Source organism: Diabrotica virgifera, chromosome 6, assembly GCF_917563875.1.
Source record: "Diabrotica virgifera virgifera chromosome 6, PGI_DIABVI_V3a".
Classification (NCBI taxonomy): Eukaryota; Metazoa; Arthropoda; class Insecta; order Coleoptera; family Chrysomelidae; genus Diabrotica; species Diabrotica virgifera.
The window spans coordinates 188,239,302-188,262,799 of NC_065448.1; the positions used below are offsets into that span (position 1 = coordinate 188,239,302).

A 23,498-nucleotide genomic window follows, 5' to 3' on the forward strand; every position below is an offset into this window, starting at 1 on the left:
ATTGCGAGGTTTTGTCCTATTTTAAGCTTCATTACTTGGACTAAATAGCAAAATTCCAAAAAATGTAATCTCAAAGTTTAAAATCGCTATACGTTAAAAATATGCATTTTATCGGCTTCCCATGGAGCAATTTTCTTCATTCTTTTGTTGTTCACAATTAACTCGAGTGGAGCCATCTGACTAACACATTATTAAATGTCAAACTTTCTTTTGTTTTGTTATAATAGATTAACTTGTTTACAAGAAAAGAAAACTACATATTTTTCCAGTTGTAGACTTTCTTTAGATAAACTTACTACAAGTGTACCTTTTAACGTTAAAAATACAAATATTCTTATTTAAAAGCTGTATAATTATTTAAACTATCCCTAATTAAACAAATTAAAAAGTTTTGTTATAATAAATAAATTAATTTATTATAACAAAACGAAAGCAAGTTTGACATTTAATAATGCGGTAGTTAGATGGCTCTACCCGAGTTACTTGGGAACAAAAAAAGAATGAAGAAAATTTCTCCATGGGAAGCCGGGAAAATTCATTTTTTTAACGTATACCGATTTTGAACTTTGAGATTACATTTCCTCCAACCTAATTTTTGTTTGGAATTTTGCTATTTTTGGCAATTTATTAATAATATAATATTAATATCGATAGCTTTTATTCCTCCTAGACAATTCCCAAGAACAGCGTAGGTTAAAGAGGTTCAAACCACTGGACCTACCATTTAGAGTAAACTTTTAAACTAATTAGTTAGTAGTTATAAAATGTAATTATTTTCTACACAACTTTCTAAAAATTGTACTTTGATTTTACCAGTGGGTAAAATCCTTCTTATCCTTAGTCAATGTCATAACTTTTGTTTATTGTTGACACTCAACAGATTGCAAAATACTTTTAAATACCTAAATAAAAAACACAACCTATCTCAAACCTTTGTATACCTAGCTGAAAGAGATTTTCTAATCGTGATGAGCAAGACTGGTCTTGGTCTTGCGGTCTTGGTCTTGGTCACCAAGACCGCCTTTTGGTAGCAAGACCAAGACCAAGCTTGCAAGAACAAGACCAAGACCAAGACCGAACCTTGCAAGACCACGCAAGACCAAGACCAACCTGCAAGACTCTTGCACTTTTTTGAGAAAAATTGGTTTTTATTATTTAACTTTATTTTTTTAGTTCAATAATATATACTGACAATGTAAGAAACCTCAAACAATATCGAATTTTTAAACTACATAATATTTTGGTTATATTTTTAAGTCGTTTTGATTAAGTCAAACGGTTTGCATTTTCTCAACCTTCAAAGTGTACAGAAGGCAAGTTTTCAAACGGCGACAGTTCAAGGAAAATTGAAATTACTTGTAAGACAAAAAAATGTAATTATAGATAGGGTAATTCATTTAAAAAAATGCAATTAAAAACGGTTTTTATGTACCAGTGGTTTTCGCTTTTTTGTCTAATAAAAATACTGACACTTATTTCAATTCTTTTCACATAATCGAGGAAAAATGTAGGTCGTTAAATTTAAAATGAATACAAAAAATATCATAATAGATTTTGAAAAGGGATTCACAATGCTGTGAAAGCATTGTGGCCTGAATAAAATATTGCTGGTTGTCGATTTTAATGTGTCAAGCTTGGTATCGCAAAATCCAAAGCTTAGGTTCAGTTTCTGAATATAATGACAAAAATTCCGATACTGGGAAATTTTTAAAATTATTTTTGGATTAATTTTTTACAATCAACGAAAGTTGGAATTTTAATTATTTGTGAAAATCCCGGATGACAAACGTGTAAAGAATTTTACTGATTTCATAGTTGAAAACTATTTGGGAGAATCTAGGTTTTCCCAGAAAGGGCCAGTAGTACAAATAGTATGTGCCGCACTTGAAATGTATGCGCATCATTTCAGTGTGTTTTAAATTCTAGTTTTTACTACTCACATCCGAATATTTTCAACTTTTTAAATGTCATAATGGGTATTCAATCCAAAAATATGTGAAAATAAAAAGTGCTAATAACTCGTGTTAGAAGAGCAATGTAGTTTAAATAAAATTAAAGAACTGCAAGATAACAAATTTATAACTTTCCATTAGGTTTAGTTATTATGCTATAATATTAGGTCTATAAATAAGTATGGTAAATATGTACGTATTTACTAAAAAGTATGTTTTAGTTAGTTTATAAAAAAAGTTATTTATATTAAATAATAATTAAATAGAGTAAAAAATATTTGTTTTTTGTGTTCTCTTAAAAAAATTTAATTTATGTTCTTAAATTTGACCCTCGTAGGATAAATACTACAGTATTCGAGTGAAAGGAGCAGATCATTATCTGTTAACAACTATAAACCGTTTATTCCTTTTCGTAAAATCCGTGAATTGAAGGTCCCCGACCATTTGTGGCACCTTTAAGAAGCTCTTTTTCTTTAACATTTTATTAAAATACAGGGGCAATAAACAATAATCCAGACTCAAGACGTGGTCTGAAGGCAGGCGGCAGGTATCGACAGCATGCAAAACACAACGTGACACAACCGAAGGCCGGCAATTGCAACAAGGGTTGTAAATGCAGGTTTTTCCTACTGATAAACATTACCATTATAAAAATATACTCTAATCTCTTTATATAGAGAGAAATAATTAGGTCATTAGGTGAATGTATAATGTTAAAATTGGTATCCGTTTGAAAATACATTCTACATTCTGGTAAAATTTTAAAGCAAAAAATATAGTTTCATTCTTCACATCTTTATTTATTCCAATGTACATTTTATTCGAAATTGTTTGGTTCAAATTATTACTACCAAAAAAGCAAGATCAACAAGACTAGTGCAGCAAGACCAAGACCAAGAACAAGACCGGCTAGTGCAAGACCAAGACCAAGACTGTATTTTAGCTGCCAGACCAAGACCAAGACCAAACTTGCAAGAACAAGACCAAGACCAAGACTAGCCTGGTCTTGGTCGTGTTCTTGTTTTGCTCATCACTATTTTCTAAGGCTTTGCATAATATTTCATTGGTAAAATACTTGATTCTGGTTATTACTTTATCAAATGATTTTTGAAGTTCATACAGAATGTTGCTGTTACTAATTGCATTGCTTATTTACAGGTCTCTGGCATATTTTATCTATTTCTATTATTGTACAATAGTAAATTATCAAGCGAGCGCACTTTTTAAAAAGATTACCGAATAATTGGTCAACTCTAAAGAAATTCTTTTTCCCAAAATGAAGCAAATATTTGAAATTTAGAAAATAAAATGGAAAAAATTATTTATTTTTTTAAAATAAAAATTAAAAAAAAACCGCTTCGAAAATTAAAGTAAAAATTCAAACAAACTCATTATTAAACCCAACATAACTATGGTTTACTTACCTTGCTTACAAGCAGAGCTTTTCCGACCAACAACACTAAAGCTTTAAAAGCTAAAGCCTTCAACAGACCAATCTTCATCACAGCTGCAGCCATAAGAGCGTTCATTCCACCATCCTTATTCTTCTTTTTACGACCTTCTTCAATACCGGCAGTATTAGGCTTCAAGGAGAGACCGAGATTGAGGCTTCCATCTTTGTCAGATCCGCCGGCCAAAACAAGATCGGCTCCATCTAGCACCTAGATCATTAAAGCAATATTAGTCATCTTTTAAATTAGTGGCTATAAATATGTTTTATGAAGACAATATTATCGTGAGATCGAAGATGAGTCAAATCCAAGACAATATGCCTCTAGTTTCTCAATGTGAAAAGACAGGTAAATAAAACACAAGGTTAAATATCTTGGAAGATATAATGTCTACTTGATTCAGACCTATATCTATTTTAACTCTATCGGTTTTTGCATCCTAATTGACTTTAACATGTAATGTCACCTTTTTGTATTATATATCTTTATACATTTGTATCTACAGGGTGATTGATTAGTGGGGTAAAGCTCAATAGATCCGCTATAGTAATAGATAGCAATAAAAGTTAATAACAAAAATTGTGGCTACTTTGAGCTTCACATTACAAAATTAGTTAGAATGTTACAGGGTTTTTGATAACACAGTTGCAGATCAAACTTTTGTTTTTTTAAATAGAACACCCAATATTTTTTTTTATATTCGAAATCTTGTTATCTTCTCCATCACAAAAATATAAAGGTTTGTTATGTTATACAGGGCATTTACAAAGTTATAACCAATTTTGTATGAACATCGTAACAAGTTCAACTGTGTGTGTAAATAAAAATAAGCACAACACCAATGGTTTATTACTGTCATATTTTTTAATTTATTGTCAACATTTTCAAGAAATAGTGACACTGCTAATTTTCTTTATATCAAATACAGGGTGAGTCAAAACGCAAGTACATTATTTTCTCAGTAATGCTAAATGGAATACCCTGTATTTTATATCATTATTGACAAGTAACATTACCGTATTTTAATTTTTGTATAACATTCCCTATATGTCCAAATTTATTAGTTTTCGAGATATTTTCATTTTTCAGAGCAAATTATTTTAGGTGTCTAAATTTATCTAAATTTTAAGTAAGCCATGACTGAATGAACAATTGACGATTACTGATTGTCAATCCCGTAATCAATGTATCAATGTATCAAATAAAGAAATAAAAATAATTTATTGGAAATACATTTTACAAAAAAAAACACAACCACAACATGCAACATTTTTGAAACAATTTAAAACTACTTTTTTATGTAAATGTAACAAATAAAGAAAGAAAATTAGTAATAAATTTTACAAAAAAACACACAAACGCAAAATACAACATTTTGTGAAGACAATTAAACACTACTTTTGTATGTAAATGTAACAATGTAACAAATAACGAACGAGAATAATTGATCAGTAATATATTTTGCAAAAAAAACATGTTTGAAAAAATTAGAAGCTACTTTTAATAAAATATTTTTAATATTTAATTAAATAAGGTGTTCAAAATTACCTCCTAACACATGCACGCCTAAAAACGATCATTGAATGAGCTACTTACTATAAGAAGCATTTGTAAATTAACTCATCAAAATACACTTTGTATTCTATTTTTCACCTCATCCCTTGTTGTTGGAGGTATTTTATAAATTTCATTATTAACGTAACCCCAAAAAAATCAGTCCAGTTTATTAAATTCTGGTGATTAAATTCTGGTCCATTGAAAAAAGAACATATCTCGAAAACTAATAAATTTAGACATAGAAAATCTTATATAAAAATTAAAGTGCGGTAATGGTACTTTTCAATAGTGATATAGAACACAGGGTGTTCCATTTAAAATTACTAAGAAAATAATGTACTTGCATTTTGACTCACCCTGTATTTGATATAAAGAAAATTAACAGTATCAATCATTCCTGAAAATGTTGACAATACGTAAAAAAAATGGCATTAATAATCCATTGGTGTTTTGCATATTTTTATTTATACAAGGAGTTGAACTTCTTACGATTTTCATATAAAATTGGTTATAACTTTATAAATACCCTATATAACATAACAGACCTTTATATTTTTGTGATGGACAAGTTAACAGAATTTCGAATTTAAAATAAAATATAGGGTGTTTTATTTAACCCTTAACTACAGAGATCCGGTATTTTTTACCGGCGGGCATTCCCAAAATGTGGATTTCATGGTAACCTCACGACTTACAAGTTCATGTGTCTCTGCACCTCTCGGGTAGTTTGTATAACAATGCTAGTCAAAGCGTGTAGTGTGTATTGTCAATATTTTGTTTTCTAGCACACATCAAAAATCTTAACCGGTAAAAATTACCGGATGTCTGTTTTAAGTAAGTATTTTTATATGAGTACTATATTTGTAAATCTGAAATGTTTATATTATTTTTTTATGTTTTTAGGAAAAAAGTAAAGAAATGGACTGCGGAAGTCATCCTGGACCTTCAATGAAGGTTAAATTTGACGATAAAAATTTTGAGGCCACTTTGCAAAAATGGAATTGCCATTTAATTCTGTGATAATTTTACCCCTTGCAGTTTTTTTCTCATGAATGTAAAATTTTTTGTAAATGCTATTTTATGTTTCCTTTGTGATTGTATGTTACGTTTATTTGTTAAAAAAAAGTCCAAATTTTTGTTCATAGCATTTATGGCCGCTTGTTTCAATAGACCAAAAATGTTACCAAAATTCTGGTTTAATAGATTATTCTTCAAAAATGTTGTATTAAATTATTAAAATCACTCATTTTACTATTTTTCCCATATCTAGCAACTCCAGAAAAACTCATAATGCAATTTTTTTTGTTTTTTATTAGTAACTTTATATTTTGACTCTATTTTATAATGACCGGTAAAAAATACCGGGATCTGTAATTACGTGCTAATATTGGGATGTATGTAGTTAAGGGTTAAAAAAACATAAGTTTGGTCTGCCACTGTGTTATCGAACATTCTAACTAATTTTGTAATGTGAAGCTTAAAGTTACCTACAATTTTTGTTTTAAACTTTTATTGCTATCTGGTACTATAGCGGAGCTATTTAGCTTTACCCCACTAATCAATCACCCTGTAGAATCAATTCTAGCATCGTTCGAGCTCGTACGAAGGCTCTAGTTTCAATTTTGTCAAAAGATTTTTTAAAATCAATGAATTTTTTTCTATTAATCTTCTTATAGTCTGATCTAAAGATAATCAATGATGCTAAACCCTTTTCGAAAACCTCCCTAGCCTACTGTTTGTTTTGCATGGAATGTATTAGGAGAAATTTGGAGTTTGGAAGAGTGAGGAGTTTATATACATAAATGCGAGAAGAGCCTGATTGGTCGATAGTTTTCTATATTACCATTATCCCTTTTCTTAAAAAGAAAAATTTTTGCTACGTTTTGCCACGCATCGGGAATACTGCCTTTCTACAAACATTTATTCAAAAGAGTTTGGTAAGATATTAAAGTTTGCAAGGAGTTCGCACTAATAGGTCTGGATCCCGCGTATGAAAAAAAAGTTGATTAATAGCAAGCTGAAAATTTGTTAATAGCTTAAGGGTGTCTAGTCGAATAAACTTTGATATGTGTGAACACTGGAACAGGGGTAGTTTTAATTGTGGAACAGGTTAAAAATTTGGAACGGTCACAGCACGAAAACGGCACATTTATTTTGTCCGACAGAACAGACTTAAACTCTTCGAACAGAGATTAAACTCTCATGCAAAAATCAGACTGCTATTTATCACCAAATGGGCGTTTTAATGAGTGAAACATGTAGAATATGTCAAATGACAGGAATTATGACAGGTAATAAATAGCAGTCTGATTTTTTCATGAGAGTTTAATCTCTGTTCGGAGAGTTTAAGTCTGTTCTGTCGGACAAAATAAATGTGCCGTTTTCGTGCTGTAACCGTTCCAAATTTTTAACCGGTTCCACAATTAAAACTACCCCTGTTTCAGTGTTCCCATATATCAAAGTTTATTCGACTAGACACCCTTAAGCTATTAACAAATTTTCAGCTTGCTATTAATCAACTTTTTTTTCATACGCGGGATCCAGACCTATAAAGAGTTTGCGTCGTTAAAGTAGAACTGGGTAGGACATGTCGCCAGATTATCAGACAACCGATGGACAAATTGTATTGTTGGGTGGAGGCTGCGAAAAGAAACACTACGGAGCAGAGGACGCACACCAAACTAGATGAACAGACAATTTGAATCGTGTTATCTGTAACTGGATACCAGCCGCACAAAACCGAGAGAAATCAAGAGAGCTCAGGGAGAACCATTGGACGCATACAAGATGACAATGAAGATACTTTGATGGCTGATACTCCAATTTTTAAGAGCAGCCAGTATTTCTGATTATGGTGTTTCTGGAATTATATTATATCTTATATATTTATCTATTTTTTGAACTCGTTAAAAAGCTTGGGATTATTTTATATACAGCGTGTCTACTTAACCCTTAACTTGGCGCGCCCATAACCGCTGTAAGAAAAATGTTTTTGCATACTGAATGTCATTTTTAGAGGGCTCCATTACCAGAGTCCATTACATTTTATTTTATATTTTAAATTTTTTGACATTTTATTGACATTGTATCCCATAAGATACACTACTAGGCGTACCGTACATTACAATGTACCTCGCAAGACACATTGCCAGGAACACTATAAAACAAGTACTGATGCCCAATAGATACATTGCCAGGTTATTACAAAAATACCTCCGTATCTAGAAAGATACATTGCCAAAATGTATATTTGTAATTTGGACCAATATATTAAATAATATTGGGTCATTGAATTAAAACAAAATTATCAAAATTCCACAAAATATAATGAAAACAATAAACAAATCTACAATAAATTGTCTAAAAGTCTTGTCGCTAAAAGTCTTTAGAATTTTCAAGACTTTTAGCGAAACATTTGTAGATTTGTTTAATGTTGTCATTTTATTTTGTGGGATTTTGTGTTACTTCAATTATGAATAGATGACTTTTTGTGTAGGGGTTTTAACCATACACATAGAATTGAATCAATTAATACATTAATCATGTACATTTATAAATTATAAATAAACTACAATGATGATCAAACATTTATTTTTAAAACTTAAATTCAAAACTTCAAATAAAACTTGGAACACTCAAAAAATAAAAGTAAAAAGTAATTATGAATAGGTCCATAGTTAAAAAATTACAAAATTTAGTTATTATGAAAATCATAAAAACAATTACGGGATTCTACCAAACAAATTGTCACCCTACATTTTGTACAACACATTGCTGTTTGTCCTTAGGAACAGTTTCGGCATCGTCCTTTGGTTGTAAAAGTTGGAAAGTGTCCGAAACGATCTTTTCTGACATCTCCAGGTATATTCTGAACGTGACTACGAATCTTATGCCAAATCGCCATAATGCCATGCCATTATGCCAAAAAATCGTAATTCAAAAATAAAAATCGGTCTGTTTAGGGAATTTCTAATAATATTGTTTATTTAGATAATAATGAATTTATGTGTTACTTTATAGACGCACTGTATATACCTAATATATAAAAATAGAATTCAATAATATGAAAACATACTGTATAACAGTTTTTTATACTGATACTTTCAAGAAATATTGACGGGACATACATATATGATTCACAAGCTTTTGGAGTAAATAAGAACATACGATAAATCATTACAAACATAATATACCAAATGTTTTTATCACTTTTCTGTTAATCCTCTAATGGGCAAAGTAGCTAATAAGAAACAGTTAGTATTTGTCCGTATACCGGGTAATGTATCCAAAAATATACTCATTCAATTTTCATCAGTACCTGCCAATGTATATTCAAGGATACTATCTAAATTGCCGCTAACCTGGCAATGCATTTTCAGAGATACTACTTTTCAAAGTGATCCTATCTGTTTGTTTATAAACAAATCCTGAATATTATTTTATGCGATTGTTTGTTGCAGGCCTAATTATCTAGAAACATAGTTTACCAATTCATATAATAACTCAAAACATTTAAAAAATGAATTTACTTTCCGAACGACACAAACTAACACCTTCTTTGGAAGCCATTTTGAGCACGCTTACATAAAACGCTCTCTCATTGGTGGAAATCTCTGTGTATGACAATCAAATTAATTTAATGGTTAGGCGAATGCTTTATGGAGAGGGTATGTTTAAAATATCGCGCCAACTTTACGTATATATAGAGAAATTAATTTTAATAAATAACGTATCCTGGAGTACACACCGCCAAGTTAAGGGTTAAGTTGGAAACATATGGGAAACTTTTTTATTATTAATTTTAGGAGAAAAGGTATTCTGCAGAAAAAGTCCTGCATACAATAAAACCCATGATTCAATCATCAGATATCAAATTTTATCAATATTATACGAGGTATGTCAAAAAATGTGAATTTCCTTCAAGAGTAAATTACCTTTATTTCTCTCAATATCGAAAATTCTTATTCGGAAAAGTTGTTTTAAATTAAAAACTAAGATCAAGTAGGTATGCAATTACATGCTTCTAATTGACAAAAAATGTTTTCCAAATTTTTCTCAAATTTATGGGGATACTTGACTTCATTTTTATTAATTACACATATGATAACTCTATTATTATTACTTTTACGAAAAAAGGTTCTTTTATAGGAAGCTCTGTATGTCCTAAGACCTAAGATGCAACCATCAGATATCACATTTTATTAATTTCATACGAGGTATATCAAAAAATATGAATTTCACTCAGGAGTAAAATATCTTTGTTTTTCACAGTATTGAAAATTTTTATTACAAAAAGTTGTTTAGAATTAAAAGCTATGTATTAATACGAAATTACATCCTTCTAATTAAAATACTGTAAAATATAAAGGTACTATACTTATGAGCGGAATATTTCATATTTTCTGACACTCATTGTATAAAATTAATAAAAGTTGATATATCATGGTTGTATCTTAGATTTTAGACTTAGCAGAGCTTTTTGTGAAGACTAATTTTTTTCCGTAAAATGAATAATAAAAGAGTTATTATATTTGAAATAAATCAAAACGATGTTGGGAAGGTATTCATAAATTTGAGAATTTTTTTTTTTAATTAGAAGCATGTAATTGCAAATTTGATGTTAGTTTTTAATTCCAAACAACTTCTTTCGATAAAAATTTTCGATATTCAGAGAAATAAAGGTACTTTACCCTTGAACGAAATTCATATTTTTTGACATACCTCGTATTATTGATAAAATTTGATATCTGATGATTGAATCATAGGTTCTAGTGTATGCAGAATATTTTATGAAGAATAACTTTTTTTCATAAAATTAATAATAAAAAAGTTTCCCATATGTTTCGAACTTAAATAGACACGCTGTATATAGGGTGAGGCAGATAACTGGTCTATTAGAAATATCTCGAGAACTAAAGGCAACAGAATCATGAAAATTGGAATAAAGGGATTTTGGAGGATGATCTATTAAATGAAGATATTTTCATCTCTTTGCAACTTCCGGTTATACCGGAAGTTGCTTATAACTTCGTTTTTTTAAACGGGACACCCTGTATATTTTTACATTTTTGGATTCTCCTCTATATCTTCTTTCTTAGAACATGAGATTTTGTAATATTATACAGGGTATTTTAAGAGATATTTACGTTTTTTTATTAATTTCGTAGCAAAGTTCACACCCTGTAGAATTGTAATAGTTTGACATTAAAAACTCTGCTTACGTTCAAGTGATTTTTAACATAGTCTACTATTGTTAAGAATCATTAGTATAGCTAATTTTGAAATTTTAGTATACAGGGTTGGTCGAAACTCGGAATGAATATTTTCTGAGTTTTCTTAAATGGAACACCCTGTATTTTAGTATTGTAATGAAATGATATTTCATGGTACTTTTTTATTTTGTTAGTATTCCCTATACCTACCTGCTTTAATTTGTGAGTTATTGGTGATTCAAACTAACCATTAATTTCAGCAAAAAATACGTAAAATTTTATTAGGTTGGCCGTGAAAATATTCAGTCATCAATAATTTTTCATAAGTAAATACATATTAATCCAGACTGATCCTTAAAATTACCAATAATGGTTTAGCTATCAAAATACCTACGTAGTTAAGATTATTAGTGCGATTAACAATTAAGCACAAATTAAAGCAGTTAGATATAGGGAATGCTTAAGAAATAAAAAAGTACCATAAAATATCATTTCATTACAATACTAAAATAGAGGGTGTTCCATTTAAGAAAACTCAGAAAATACTCATTCCGAGTTTCGACCAACCCTGTATACTAAAATTAAAAATTTGGCTATACTAATGATTCTTAACAATAGTAGACTATATTAAAAATCATTTGAACGTAAGTAGAGTTTTAGATGTCAAACTACTACAATTCGACAGGGTATGAATATTGCTACGAAATTAATAAAAAAACGTAATTATCTTTTAAAATACCCTGTATAACATTACAAAACCTCATATTTTTAGAAAGAAGACATCGAAGAGAATCCAGAAATGTAAAAATATACAGGGTCTCCCATTTAAAAAAACGAAGTTATAAGCAACTTCCGTTATAACCGGAAGTTGAAAGGAGATGAAAATATTTTCATTTAATAGATCATCCTTCAAAACCCCTTTATACCAACTTTCGTGATTCTGTTGCCTTTAGTTCTCGAGATATTTCTAATAGGCCAGTTATCTGCCTCACCCTGTATATTACGCATTTCCAAGTTATTTTAATGTAACTGTTTGCATATATTCGAGTATTGTGTTCAATATTTAAAGGCAAACGAAGAGTGACTACGTGTTTGGGAAAGAGAAATCCTGAGGAAGAACTTTACCAAGACGCCAACATCATAAAAGAAATCAAGTCCAGAAGACTCCAATGGGCGAGACACCTCAGAAGACATTCGGACGAAAGAACAGCATGGGAACAAGTCCCAACTGGAAGTAGAGCACTTGGACGCTCTCGTCTCCGGTGGCAATATAGCAGGAGACCTGAAAGCTACGGGATTGGAGAACTGGAGATTGCTCAAGGCCGAGAAGAGTAAAGGCATGTTGTCGAGTCGGCTAAAGCCCACGAAGGGTTGTAACGCCACAGAGTAAGTCATTTAAATCTCCTAAGGTTAGAGAGACCGGCGTTATCGAAATGCCTCCCACTTTTTCAGGTAAATATTTTCATACATGAAATGCCTCCCAGGTACAATCGAAATGCCTCCGTTTCGTTAATCATTTAGGCTGATATTTTGTCTATTTAATCTCTGTATAATGACATAATGTTGCCAAATCATAATTTAAATAGGTACTATCTATTTTGATATTTTTAATTCTTAACGCAGTTAATGCATAATTACATATCTTTGGGCTGAGCACTCCTCATCCTTACAAAGAACCACAAACCCATGCGAAAGTTTTCATTCCAAGTATAATTCTTCTTTCTACCCTCCTTATCCTAACATTAATAATTTTTTCTTCAAACATCAAATAATGATGACATTACTTATCTAACTTGATCCTGTCAAAGTTTGATGTCTACGCCGGCAGCAGTTTTTTTCCCATTTCTTTGGCGGAGGGAAAAATGTTGTCAAGGCAACAATATGAAACATGTCACAAAGCAACCATACAAATGTCATTAACAACAATTAAACATCATTTTTATTTATAGTAATATTAAAAGTACAATTATAGGTCTGGATCCCGCGTATGAAAAAAAAGTTTATTAATAGCAAGCTGAAAATTTGTTAATAGCTTAAGGGTGTCTAGTCGGACAAACTTTGATATATGGTAACACTGGAACAGGGGAAGTTTTAATTGTGGAACAGGTTAAAAATTTGGAACGGTCAGACCAAGAAAACGGCACATGTATTTTGTCCGACAGAACAGACTTAAACTCTCCGAACAGAGATTAAACTCTCATGCAAATTCAGACTGCTATTTATCACCAAATGGGAGTTTTAATGAGTGAAACATGTAGAATATGTCAAATGACAGGAAATATGACAGGTGATAAATAGCAGTCTAATTTTTGCATGAGAGTTTATTTTCTGTTCGGAGAGTTTAAGTCTACTCTGTCGGACAAAATAAATCTGCCGTTTTCGTGGTCTGACCGTTCCAAATTTTTAACCTGTTCCACAATTAAAACTGCCCCTGTTCCAGTGTTCTCATATATCAAAGTTTATTCGACTAGACACCCTTAAGCTATTAACAAATTTTCAGCTTGCTATTAATCAACTTTTTTTTCATACGGGGGATCCAGACCTATTAGTTAATGAGGCATTTTCAAAATTGAAACCGTGCAAAATTGTTCCCGACTCTTGATACGCATTGGTAATTGTTGATGATACTGATGGTCGAGCACAACTTTCAGCAATCATTCCCGATGTTGGCGAATCATGAGGTTTTAAAATTTTTTGAGCATTATCGTTCTTATTTCTTATTGAATCCTCTATATATTCTTCGGCAACCGTGCTTGATTTCCAGCCCCCATGTCGTTTGAGGCATTCTAGATTTCCGCCTCCATCAATTAAAAGTGTTGCTCAAGTTCGTCGTAAAGAGTGACCCGTGTATGCGCTTTCATCGTTTAAATTTAAATAACTAGCTACTTTTTGGGCTACTGCGCTGATCGAATGTATTCCCATGACGCTTCGGTAACACTTTCCATTTGGTACTTGATAAAAAATCATTTTTCTGTGAAATTTTCAGGACGCAGTGATGCATACTTATTATGAATTGTACTATTTATGGTTGAAAATTGCTACGTTTGAAGAAAAAATAGTATACTTTATTCGGCAAAGAAGCGACTTTTCTTGACTTGCCCTCTATTACGCGCCTCACTTCGTTCGGCGCGTAATATCGGGCGCGTCAAGAAAAGTCATGCTTCTCCGCCTCATAAAGTAATATACTATTATTGATATAATTTTACAATTTCAAATAAATACCTACATTAAAATGTTTCCGACACCAAAAAAAAATTGTTGCGGAAAGTACAGCAAAAATAAACTTTCTAAATGAAAAAATTTTAGAATTAAGAGAATGTAAAATAAATAGATTAGATAATTGATGGATTCGACCGTTACTTGATGGAAGTTCATTTTATCTAACAATAAACCACAGAAAACGTTTATTTTCTATACTTCCACAAAATTTATTACAACTAAGTGACTACAGCTATTTCACTTGAGAAAGGCACTCTGCCGAAACAGCTGTAGTCACTTAGTTGTAATAAATTTTGTGGAAGTATAGAAAATAAAAGTTTTCAGTGTTTTATTGTTAGATAAATAGATTAGAATTTGTCAAAGTAGTATCATATAAATTTAGGAAAAATATTTTGTAATTTTATATTTCTATGCACATTTTGTAATATTTTCCAAATAAGTTTTTTGTGATGGTATTTTAATAAATCTATAAAATACTTATTGTTTTTGAATTTTTTGTCAAATTATTAATAACAAAAAATAGTGGTTATTATATATAATGGTTATAAAACTAATTATATATGTATAATTTAGTTGAAATTTATAAATACTGCCTAGTGTCAATAATGTTTAATACATAAAGTTTGAAAATAAAATAAATTAAATAACAAAATACCAATTTTGCCGAAAATTTACAAAGGGACGAAGATGTGGCAACGTCTCACCTTCGCAAAAAGATTAGAAGTATGTAATTAATTTAGAGCTTGGGAGGCAATTCGTATGTGACCATTTTAGCGACAGGTAAGAAACGCTTCTTCGGGAGGCATTTCATATGCGCCCAGAGAGACTTGTCGTACAGCCCTCAGCCAACACTAAAATTCTTAAACAATAAACGAAATTTTTGACGATTTGTAAAATTTTAACTGAAAAGATGTAAAAAGTAAAATCTATAAGGACAATTTTTCCAGTAGACGGCTGTATACCATTAATTACAAAAATTGAAGAAAAAGGTCTTCTGTGTAAAAGGTATATTAGTTTGAAAACACTAATAAAGGGCTACATTAAAATACAGAACGTTTTCGCTCTAAAGAGAGCATCATCAGTGTTCTAACCAAGCTCTACATGCTAAGCCACTAAAAATACATGGGTTAAAACCCTTAAAATGCCGACCACAGGTCTTACATTGGCATATTATTTATTAAACCCTGGCGATGGGTGAAATTTAAAGGGTATACTTCAAGGCACCATATTATGAGTATATACCACAAGCATGTGGGTGGTTGAGTTGATTTCTCTGTCTTCACAAAGAGAAAGGTGAAAACCAACTGTCAGTTGGCTTTCACCTTTCAACTGTGAGTTGGCTTTCATCTTTCTCTTTGTGAAGACAGAGAAATCAACTCAACCACCCACATGCTTGTGCTATATAGTCATATGGTGCCTTGAGGTATACCCTTTAAATTTCACCCATCGCCAGGGTTTAATAAATAATATGCCAATGTAAGATCTTTGGTCGGCATTTTAAGGGTTTTAACCCATGTATTGTTGGTGGCTTAGAATGTAGAAATTGCTTAGAACACTGATGATGCTCCCTTTAGAGCGAAAACTTTCTGTATTTTAATGTAACCCTTTATTGCGGTTTTCAAACTAATATACCTTTTACACAGAAGATCTTTTTCTTCAATTTATGTAAAAAGTACTTACTAGTGTAGTCACCGAAGGTTTTCACCTCTGATTTCGTTGAACCTTTATCGATTTTCATGAAAATTGGTGAGTAATTAGAGGATACATCAAGGAATAAAGGTGACATGATGCCAACTTGTGCTTTTAGTCTGATGGTGGATGCCACCCCATTTCTAGGGTGAAAATTAGTTTATTAAAAATAATACCATAAATCGATAGAGGGTGAAATTCTAAGCAAAATTTGTTATATTAGGTTATTAACATATATCTATACTTCTTGAGTTATTCACTGTTTTTCACGTATAACTCAAAAATTATTAGCTTTTACAAAAAAGTTATTACCAAAATTGAAGACAATAAAAAATTGAATACACTGCTTACTGAAAGTACTAAACTAATATTAATTCAAAGTGAGTTATGGGTAATTGATGGTATATTTTTTTTCGACGAGTACTCAAATCTAAGTATTCAAGCTTAAATAACAGGAAAACGATGCATTTTATAAAATATACCTGCTTAACACTTATCAAAGTACTTCAGAATACCTAACAAATGAGCTCCAGAAGAAAATAATAGCATCAAAATTAAGCAAGTTATGATGAAACTAAGAGAACCCGTTCGAATTTTTTACAAAAAAGTGAAAAATAAAATATACGATATTTCCACAAAAATTAAAATTTATAGCAACCCTTACAAAAATTTCTTTGTATTAGTATAAGTAATAATCATAATAATTTTCACCGGTTTAGAATGCATATTTTCGAAAAAATGATACAATTTAAAAAAATCTGAATTTTTAAAATTATCGTCATTTTAATTTTCTTTTGATAATAACTATAAAAATACTTAATATACGTAAAAAATAGTAAATAACCGAGATAGAAACGTTTAAAACTTAAATTTTGCTACGAGAACCATGTAACCGTGGCCATTTAATCTTTGATTTAAAAAAAAAGTAAGGGGTTTGAAAGATTAAATTCAACGCCTTTTAATAGCCTTTAGAATTACCTTTCAAACCTTTTTTAGGCGAAACTGATATCGTAAAAATTAACGGAGTTATTAAAAAAACGATAACATTTTTTGGAAAAATTTTTAAAAGATAAAATTTGAAAAATTTTTGGAGTATAAATTTTAATGCTATTAACTTGTTTGGGATCTCATTTGATAGACATTTCTAAGTACTTTCACAAATGTTTAATAAGTTTATGTTATAAAATGCATCATTTTCCCGTAATTTTAGCTTGAATACTTAGATTTGGGTACTTGCCGAAAAAAATATGGATTCAATTACCTATAACTCACTTTTAGTTAATATTAAAAGGTATTTTTAGTAAGAAGTTTACTTAGTTTTTTATAAACTTCAATTTTGGTAATAATAACTTTTTTGCAAAAACTTATAGTTTTTGAGTTATCTATGAAAAATCGGTTAAAAACCTGCATTTTTCTTACGAAAGATTAAAATTTTTGATCTTTAATAACTCAAAAAGGTTTGATTTATTTTAATAACTTTATATAACAAATTTTGCTTAGAATTTGTCCCCCTATCTAATTATGGGGTTATTTTTAATAAAATAATTTTCACCCCGAGAAGACGTGGCATCCATCCCCAGGCTAAAAGCTCAAGTTGGAACCATGTCACCTTTGTTCCTTGAGATATCCTCTAACCACTCACCAATGAGGTTGAACGAAATCGGAGGTAATAGCTAATATCCGCCTTCAGTGACTCCACTATGAACTATAACTTTTTTAGGGGAAACATTCAATCTTGGGCTCGGGGATATTTGAAAAGCAATAAGCCAATATAATAAAAACTTTTGTAATTTTTTGTTCATTTGACAAAAGAAATTGTAAGCAGCTCCTAATCAACCATTTCTTTTTTCATTAAAAACAATAAATCGTGTTGTATAAGCTACATGAGTAGTAATTCAATCAAATTAAGTTAGAGCTGATTCAATCACAGTAAGTATATGAAAGAAATCCAACGTAAGAAACTAATAATTTGAGACATGCCCCGCTCATAGCCAAATGGCTCTTGGCCAAGTGCCGAAAAAAGTGTGTAGAAATCTTTTATTTCTTTTATTGGAAATTTCTTTCTGTTCGTTCGTAATGTAACTCGGGACTTAATTAGTTTCTATCGATGTTTCACATAGCTTATATCGATTACCGCGTGGGGAATAGAACTAAAACGATATATGGAAACAGATGTGTTTCTGAGAAATTTTTGATAAAAAATAAATTTACTAAAATGAATATAAAAAAAGTGGGATAAATTTACTTTTAAACTAATTTAGTAAAATATTCCGATTCTGAAGGCAATCCCCAAAGGCTGCTGCATGCATTTCATACTAAAGCTAAAGAACTAAATTGGCTCATCATAAGACTAAGTGCCTATAGGGCAGTCAATGAGAGCAAGAAGAGGTTATTACCTCCAAATTCTATCCTACTGCATGGATTTTAATGAAATTTTAGAACTAGCCTAAAAATATTTCCTTATTCAAAGGCCGATGTATGCATTTGTCTTGGGGGCGCTTCCCATCCCTTCTCCGGGGTGGAAAATTTTTTGGTTAAACAGCTACGGAAGTTGCTAGAGAACTCAATTCTAAGCAAAAACTGTTCTATAATTTTTTTTTTTTCGAAAACTCAATACTTTTTGAGTTATTCGTGGTTGAAAATTGGCCATTTTCATTGAAATATAACACCTTTTCAAACGGTTTTTGGCGAATACCTTAAAAACAATGAATCTAACCAAAAAATTATATAAAACATTTTTGTAGCTCATAAAAAACAAAGAGATTGGTTCCTTTTTCAATATTCTAGTTATAACACAAAAAGAGATATGGTAGGTAAAATGTTTGTTTTTTTTTGTGCATGCTCAAAGCAATGTATTCAACTTGAAATAACAGAGAAACGGTCGATTTTATGTATATAATGCTACCAATATATTTTATTGTGCTTGAAAAGTCTTTTCAAAAAAGCAATATTAAATGTCGATTACATTCAAACTAAGCGAGATATGCTGCAAAAAATTGATGACTAACGAATTTTAAGAAAAATTTGAGAAGTATATTTAACCCCTCACCCACAAGAATTTAAAGGCATCGTTTTCCTTCTACAATACATTTTACTATAGTGTCATTTTTTGTTCAAAAAGTTGAGCGTGTTTAAAATTAATGGTTTTTGAAAAAAATTAGATCAAATTTTACAGCCCATATTTAAATTTTTTTAAAAATCTTCTTTTCCTCCAAGTAACTTGAAAATGATAAGAGATACTGTTATAAAAAATAAAATCAGAATATTTATCCAGAAGAAACCTTCATTTTTGTATGGCTTTTTTTTTGGCATCTCCTATCATTTTCGAATTACGTAAAGAAAAAGGAAGATATTTAAGAAAATTTAAAAATGCGCTCAATAATTTGATCTTATTGTTTTCAAAAACCATTCATTTTAAACCCGCCCTACATTTTGAACATAAAAAGGACACTATAGTAAAATGTATTGTAGAAGTAAAACGATGCATTTAAATTCTTGTGGATGAGAGGTTAAATACACTTCTCATTTTTTTCTTAAAATACGTTAGTCATCAAACTTTCTACAGTTTATCTCGCATAGTTTGAATGTAATCGACATTTAATATTGCTTATTTTAAAGGTATTTTCAAGCACAACAAAAGTTATTGGTAGCATTATACACGTAAAATCGACCGTTTCTCTGTTATTTCAAGTTAAATACACTGATTTGAGCATGCACCAAAAAAACAATTTTTTTTTCACTTACCATATCTCTTTTTGTGTTATATCTAGAAGATTCATAAAGGAAAGAATCTCTTTGTTATTTTATAAGCTACAAAAATGTTTTATATAGTTTTTTAAGTTAGATGCATAGTTTTTAAGGTATTCGCAAAAACCGTTTGAAAAGGTGTTATGTTTCAATGAAAATGGCCAATTTTCAAGCAAGAATAACTCAAAAAGTATTGAGTTTTCGAAAAAAGATTATAGAACAGTTTTTACTTAGTATTAGGTTCTCTAGCAACTTCCGTAGTTATTTAAGCAAAAAAATTTCCACCCTCGAGAACGGGTGGGAACCGCCACAAGACAAAAGCACACATCGGCATAGGGTAGACTTTGTTTCTTGGGCTATTCCCTGCTTACTGTGAAAATATCACGTAAATCGATATAGTAGGATAGAATTCGGAGCCACATACCCTCATTGACCTACTAGTAATTTCCAAAGAACCGATAAGGTGCAAATTGGAAATTGACTCCAAAACAGCGGAACAGGTGAATCATTTCAGATATCTTGATGCGGATATAACAAGCTATGGAAATCTCTCAAAAGAAGTCAGAGAACAAACAACTAAAGCAGCTAGAATCTCGGGATGCCTGAAAGAAATCATATAGAGATAGTAATTTACGTAACAAGTTCCGAAAGTGATATTTTACGAGACGAGTAGGAAGTTTTCAGGGCGAGCCGTAGGCGAGTCCTGGAATCCTGTGAGTCTCGTAAAATCACTTTTGGATCATGTTACATACAATATTTTTTCTGCAGCCGTTTTGTATGTTAAAAAGAATATATGGATAAACTTTACTTATGACCTTTTATTAAACACTTTAAAGTTACTCTCGTGAATTCAACATTATAGAAATCTACTTATGAATACTAATAACAAAATTATAACAATTATTTACATTGATATTGTTAGGAATATTAACAGAAGTGGCAGTGTTGAAATTAGTGTTAGCATTACTTTTACTATTTTTTGAGATATTAATCTGGTTGTGGCCATTTTCAATCTGTGAATCTGTCATAATCAAATACAAAGTTGATGTTATTGTCAAAGCCGTTACCTAGCTACCCAAAATCGTCCCGAAAGTAAAAAAGTGCCCCGAAAGTGAAAAAATTAGTACCGAAAGCAGCTACTTTTCAAGTCCGAAAAGTCTGACCGAAAAGTCAAGATATATCAAACAAAAAAAAGACCTATCATAACATATGCGGCAGAAACAAGTCCAGATACAAATTAATAGAACATTACAAAAATGATGAGAACAGTTGAAATGAGAATATGAGAACACCAAGGAGTATAAAAGGCGAAACTCTACGTGACAGAGTAAAAAGTGAAGACAGCAGACAAAACTGTGGAATACAGGACACAGGCAGGTGGGTTAGGCAGAAACGAAGATATTGGAACAAACATATAAATAGAATCATATAAAAAACAAAAAATAGATCGACTGTACAAAGGGTTTCGACACCACAAAAAGTGCACTGGTTCCCTATTGGCTTTTAGCGCACCCGCCGTAATCAAGGGTCCCAAGACCGCATAAATTTCCACTGAATCAGTGGGCAACCAGGTTCTTGTTTTATTAGGATTTTTCCCATTCCAATCCTGAATGTATTTCTCCGCTTTCTGGTTTGTACATTTGACGATGATCTCTACAATTTTCTCATCTACATATAATTTGAAGCAATCACTAATTTTATAGACATTTTTAGATTTTTCTGTAAGCCCTGGTTTTTCGAGCAAATTTTTTGTGCGACATCTAGTTTTTCGTAAAGGACGATTTTTCCAAACTGTACCATTCTTGGAAATAAATGTGGAATCTACTGCCCCCAAAACTGGTTTATCAGAATCATTACTGTCGCTCTCAGATGGCTAAAATATAATAAACTCAAGATAGAAATATCGTACATAAAACAAAAATAAAAATCACCTGCAGAATTTCAGGCTCGTATTCCGCTACTTCTAAATTATCATCTAATTCTGAATCATCCGATAAACTATCTCTTTCAGAAAGGTAATCATCATCACTTTCCTCTAACCACTGCACTGCAGTTTCACGATCCTCTTCTTTCCGAAGGTCTAACTTTATTTTTTTCGACATATCGTTAAATCGTGTAATCACAAATGGATAAACTAAAACGGTATGTTAGCACTAAGTCATCCACAGAACTGATTTGTGTGTTATTGCAAACAACAGGTTTGGTGCCGTGCGCAAAACGTCTGGTTTAGTCAGTGGCGTCGACCGCAATGAACTGTACCGCGGTTGACGGAGGGGGAACAACTTGTACCCCAAGCACAGTGCTGCACTTTTGATAGGTAAAAATATGTCAAATTGAAAACAAATGGTTGGATATGCTTTTACACATCCCAATGAAGAAGTTGTCGTGTTAGTAGGAAGATGATGTCGTGTTAGTAGGAAATAGTGAAAGAGACTTAGAACAAAAACTGGAACAGTGGAGACAAGCTCTGGAGGAAAAAGGTTTAAAACTTAGTAGGACAAAAACAGAGTATTTGGAATGTTCATTTAAAGATGGAGCTACTACAAATAAAATGGTATCTTTGGATGGTGAAATGATTGTGAAAAGCAATAGTTTTAAGTACCTAGGATTGGTATTACAGAGTAATGGAGAAATAGATGGAGATGCATGCAGTAGAATTAGGGCTGGATGGATGAAGTGGAAAGAAGCGAGTGGTGTGTTGTGTGACAGAAAAATTCCAATGAAGCTGAAGGGAAAATTCTATAAAACAGCCATAAGACCGGCTATGATGTACGGGACTGAATGTTGGGCAGTGAAAAAGAAAGAGGAACAACGAATGCATGTGGCGGAAATGAGAATGCTTAGATGGATGAGTGGAGTGACAAAGAAGGATAAAATTAGAAATGAGTATATTAGGGGAAGTCTAGGTGTGGCACCAATTGATGCCAAAATGAGAGAGCATAGGTTAAGATGGTTCGGTCATGTTCAACGTCGAGACGTTAATCACCCAATACGAAGAATAGCTGAAGTGCAGATTCCTGGAAGGAGTAGGAGAGGAAGACCAAAGAAGACCTGGGGGGAGGCGATAAGGCAGGACATGTTGGTAAAGGGGATTAACATTGATATGACCCAAGACAGAATTGTGTGGAGAAATGCAATTAGGGAAGCCGACCCCGCATAGGGATAAGGCAAAGAGAATGATGACATCCCAATGAAGAAGTAACTAGAACAGTTAAACAAAATTCCAACATTTTTAAAAATTATTCATGAAAAATCGAATTTGGGGTACAATCTGTACCCCCCTCCGGTAGCGCAAGGTTAAACTCTCCGAACAAAGATTAAACTCTCATGCAAAAATCAGACTGCTATTTATCACCAAATGGGCGTTTTAATGAGTGGAACATGTAGAATATGTCAAATGACAGGAATTATTACAGGTGATAAGTAGCAGTCTGATTTTTGCATGAGAGTTTAATCTCTGTTCGAAAAGTTGAAGTCTGTTCTGTCCGACAAAATTAATGTGCCGTTTTCGTGGTCTGACCGTTCCAAATTTTTAACCTGTTCCACCAGTAAAATTGCCCCTGTTCAGTGTTCCCATATATCAAAGTGTATCGGACTAGACACCCTTAAGCTATTAACAAATTTTCAGCTAGTTATTAATCAACTTTTTTTTCATACGCGGGATCCAGACC

The 23,498-nt window shown here is 31.5% G+C and overlaps 1 protein-coding gene across 1 annotated transcript in view; it reads right to left on the reverse strand.

Moving 5' to 3' along the window:
• The window catches only part of LOC114336182 (uncharacterized), a 120,134-nt gene that overhangs the window by 31,288 nt on the left and 65,348 nt on the right, over positions 1 to 23,498 (reverse strand). Inside the window, exon 3 of the mRNA XM_028286512.2 lies at positions 3,377 to 3,613. Coding sequence (XP_028142313.1) covers positions 3,377 to 3,613 — 237 coding nt within the window. The remainder of the gene's footprint in view (positions 1 to 3,376; positions 3,614 to 23,498) is intronic.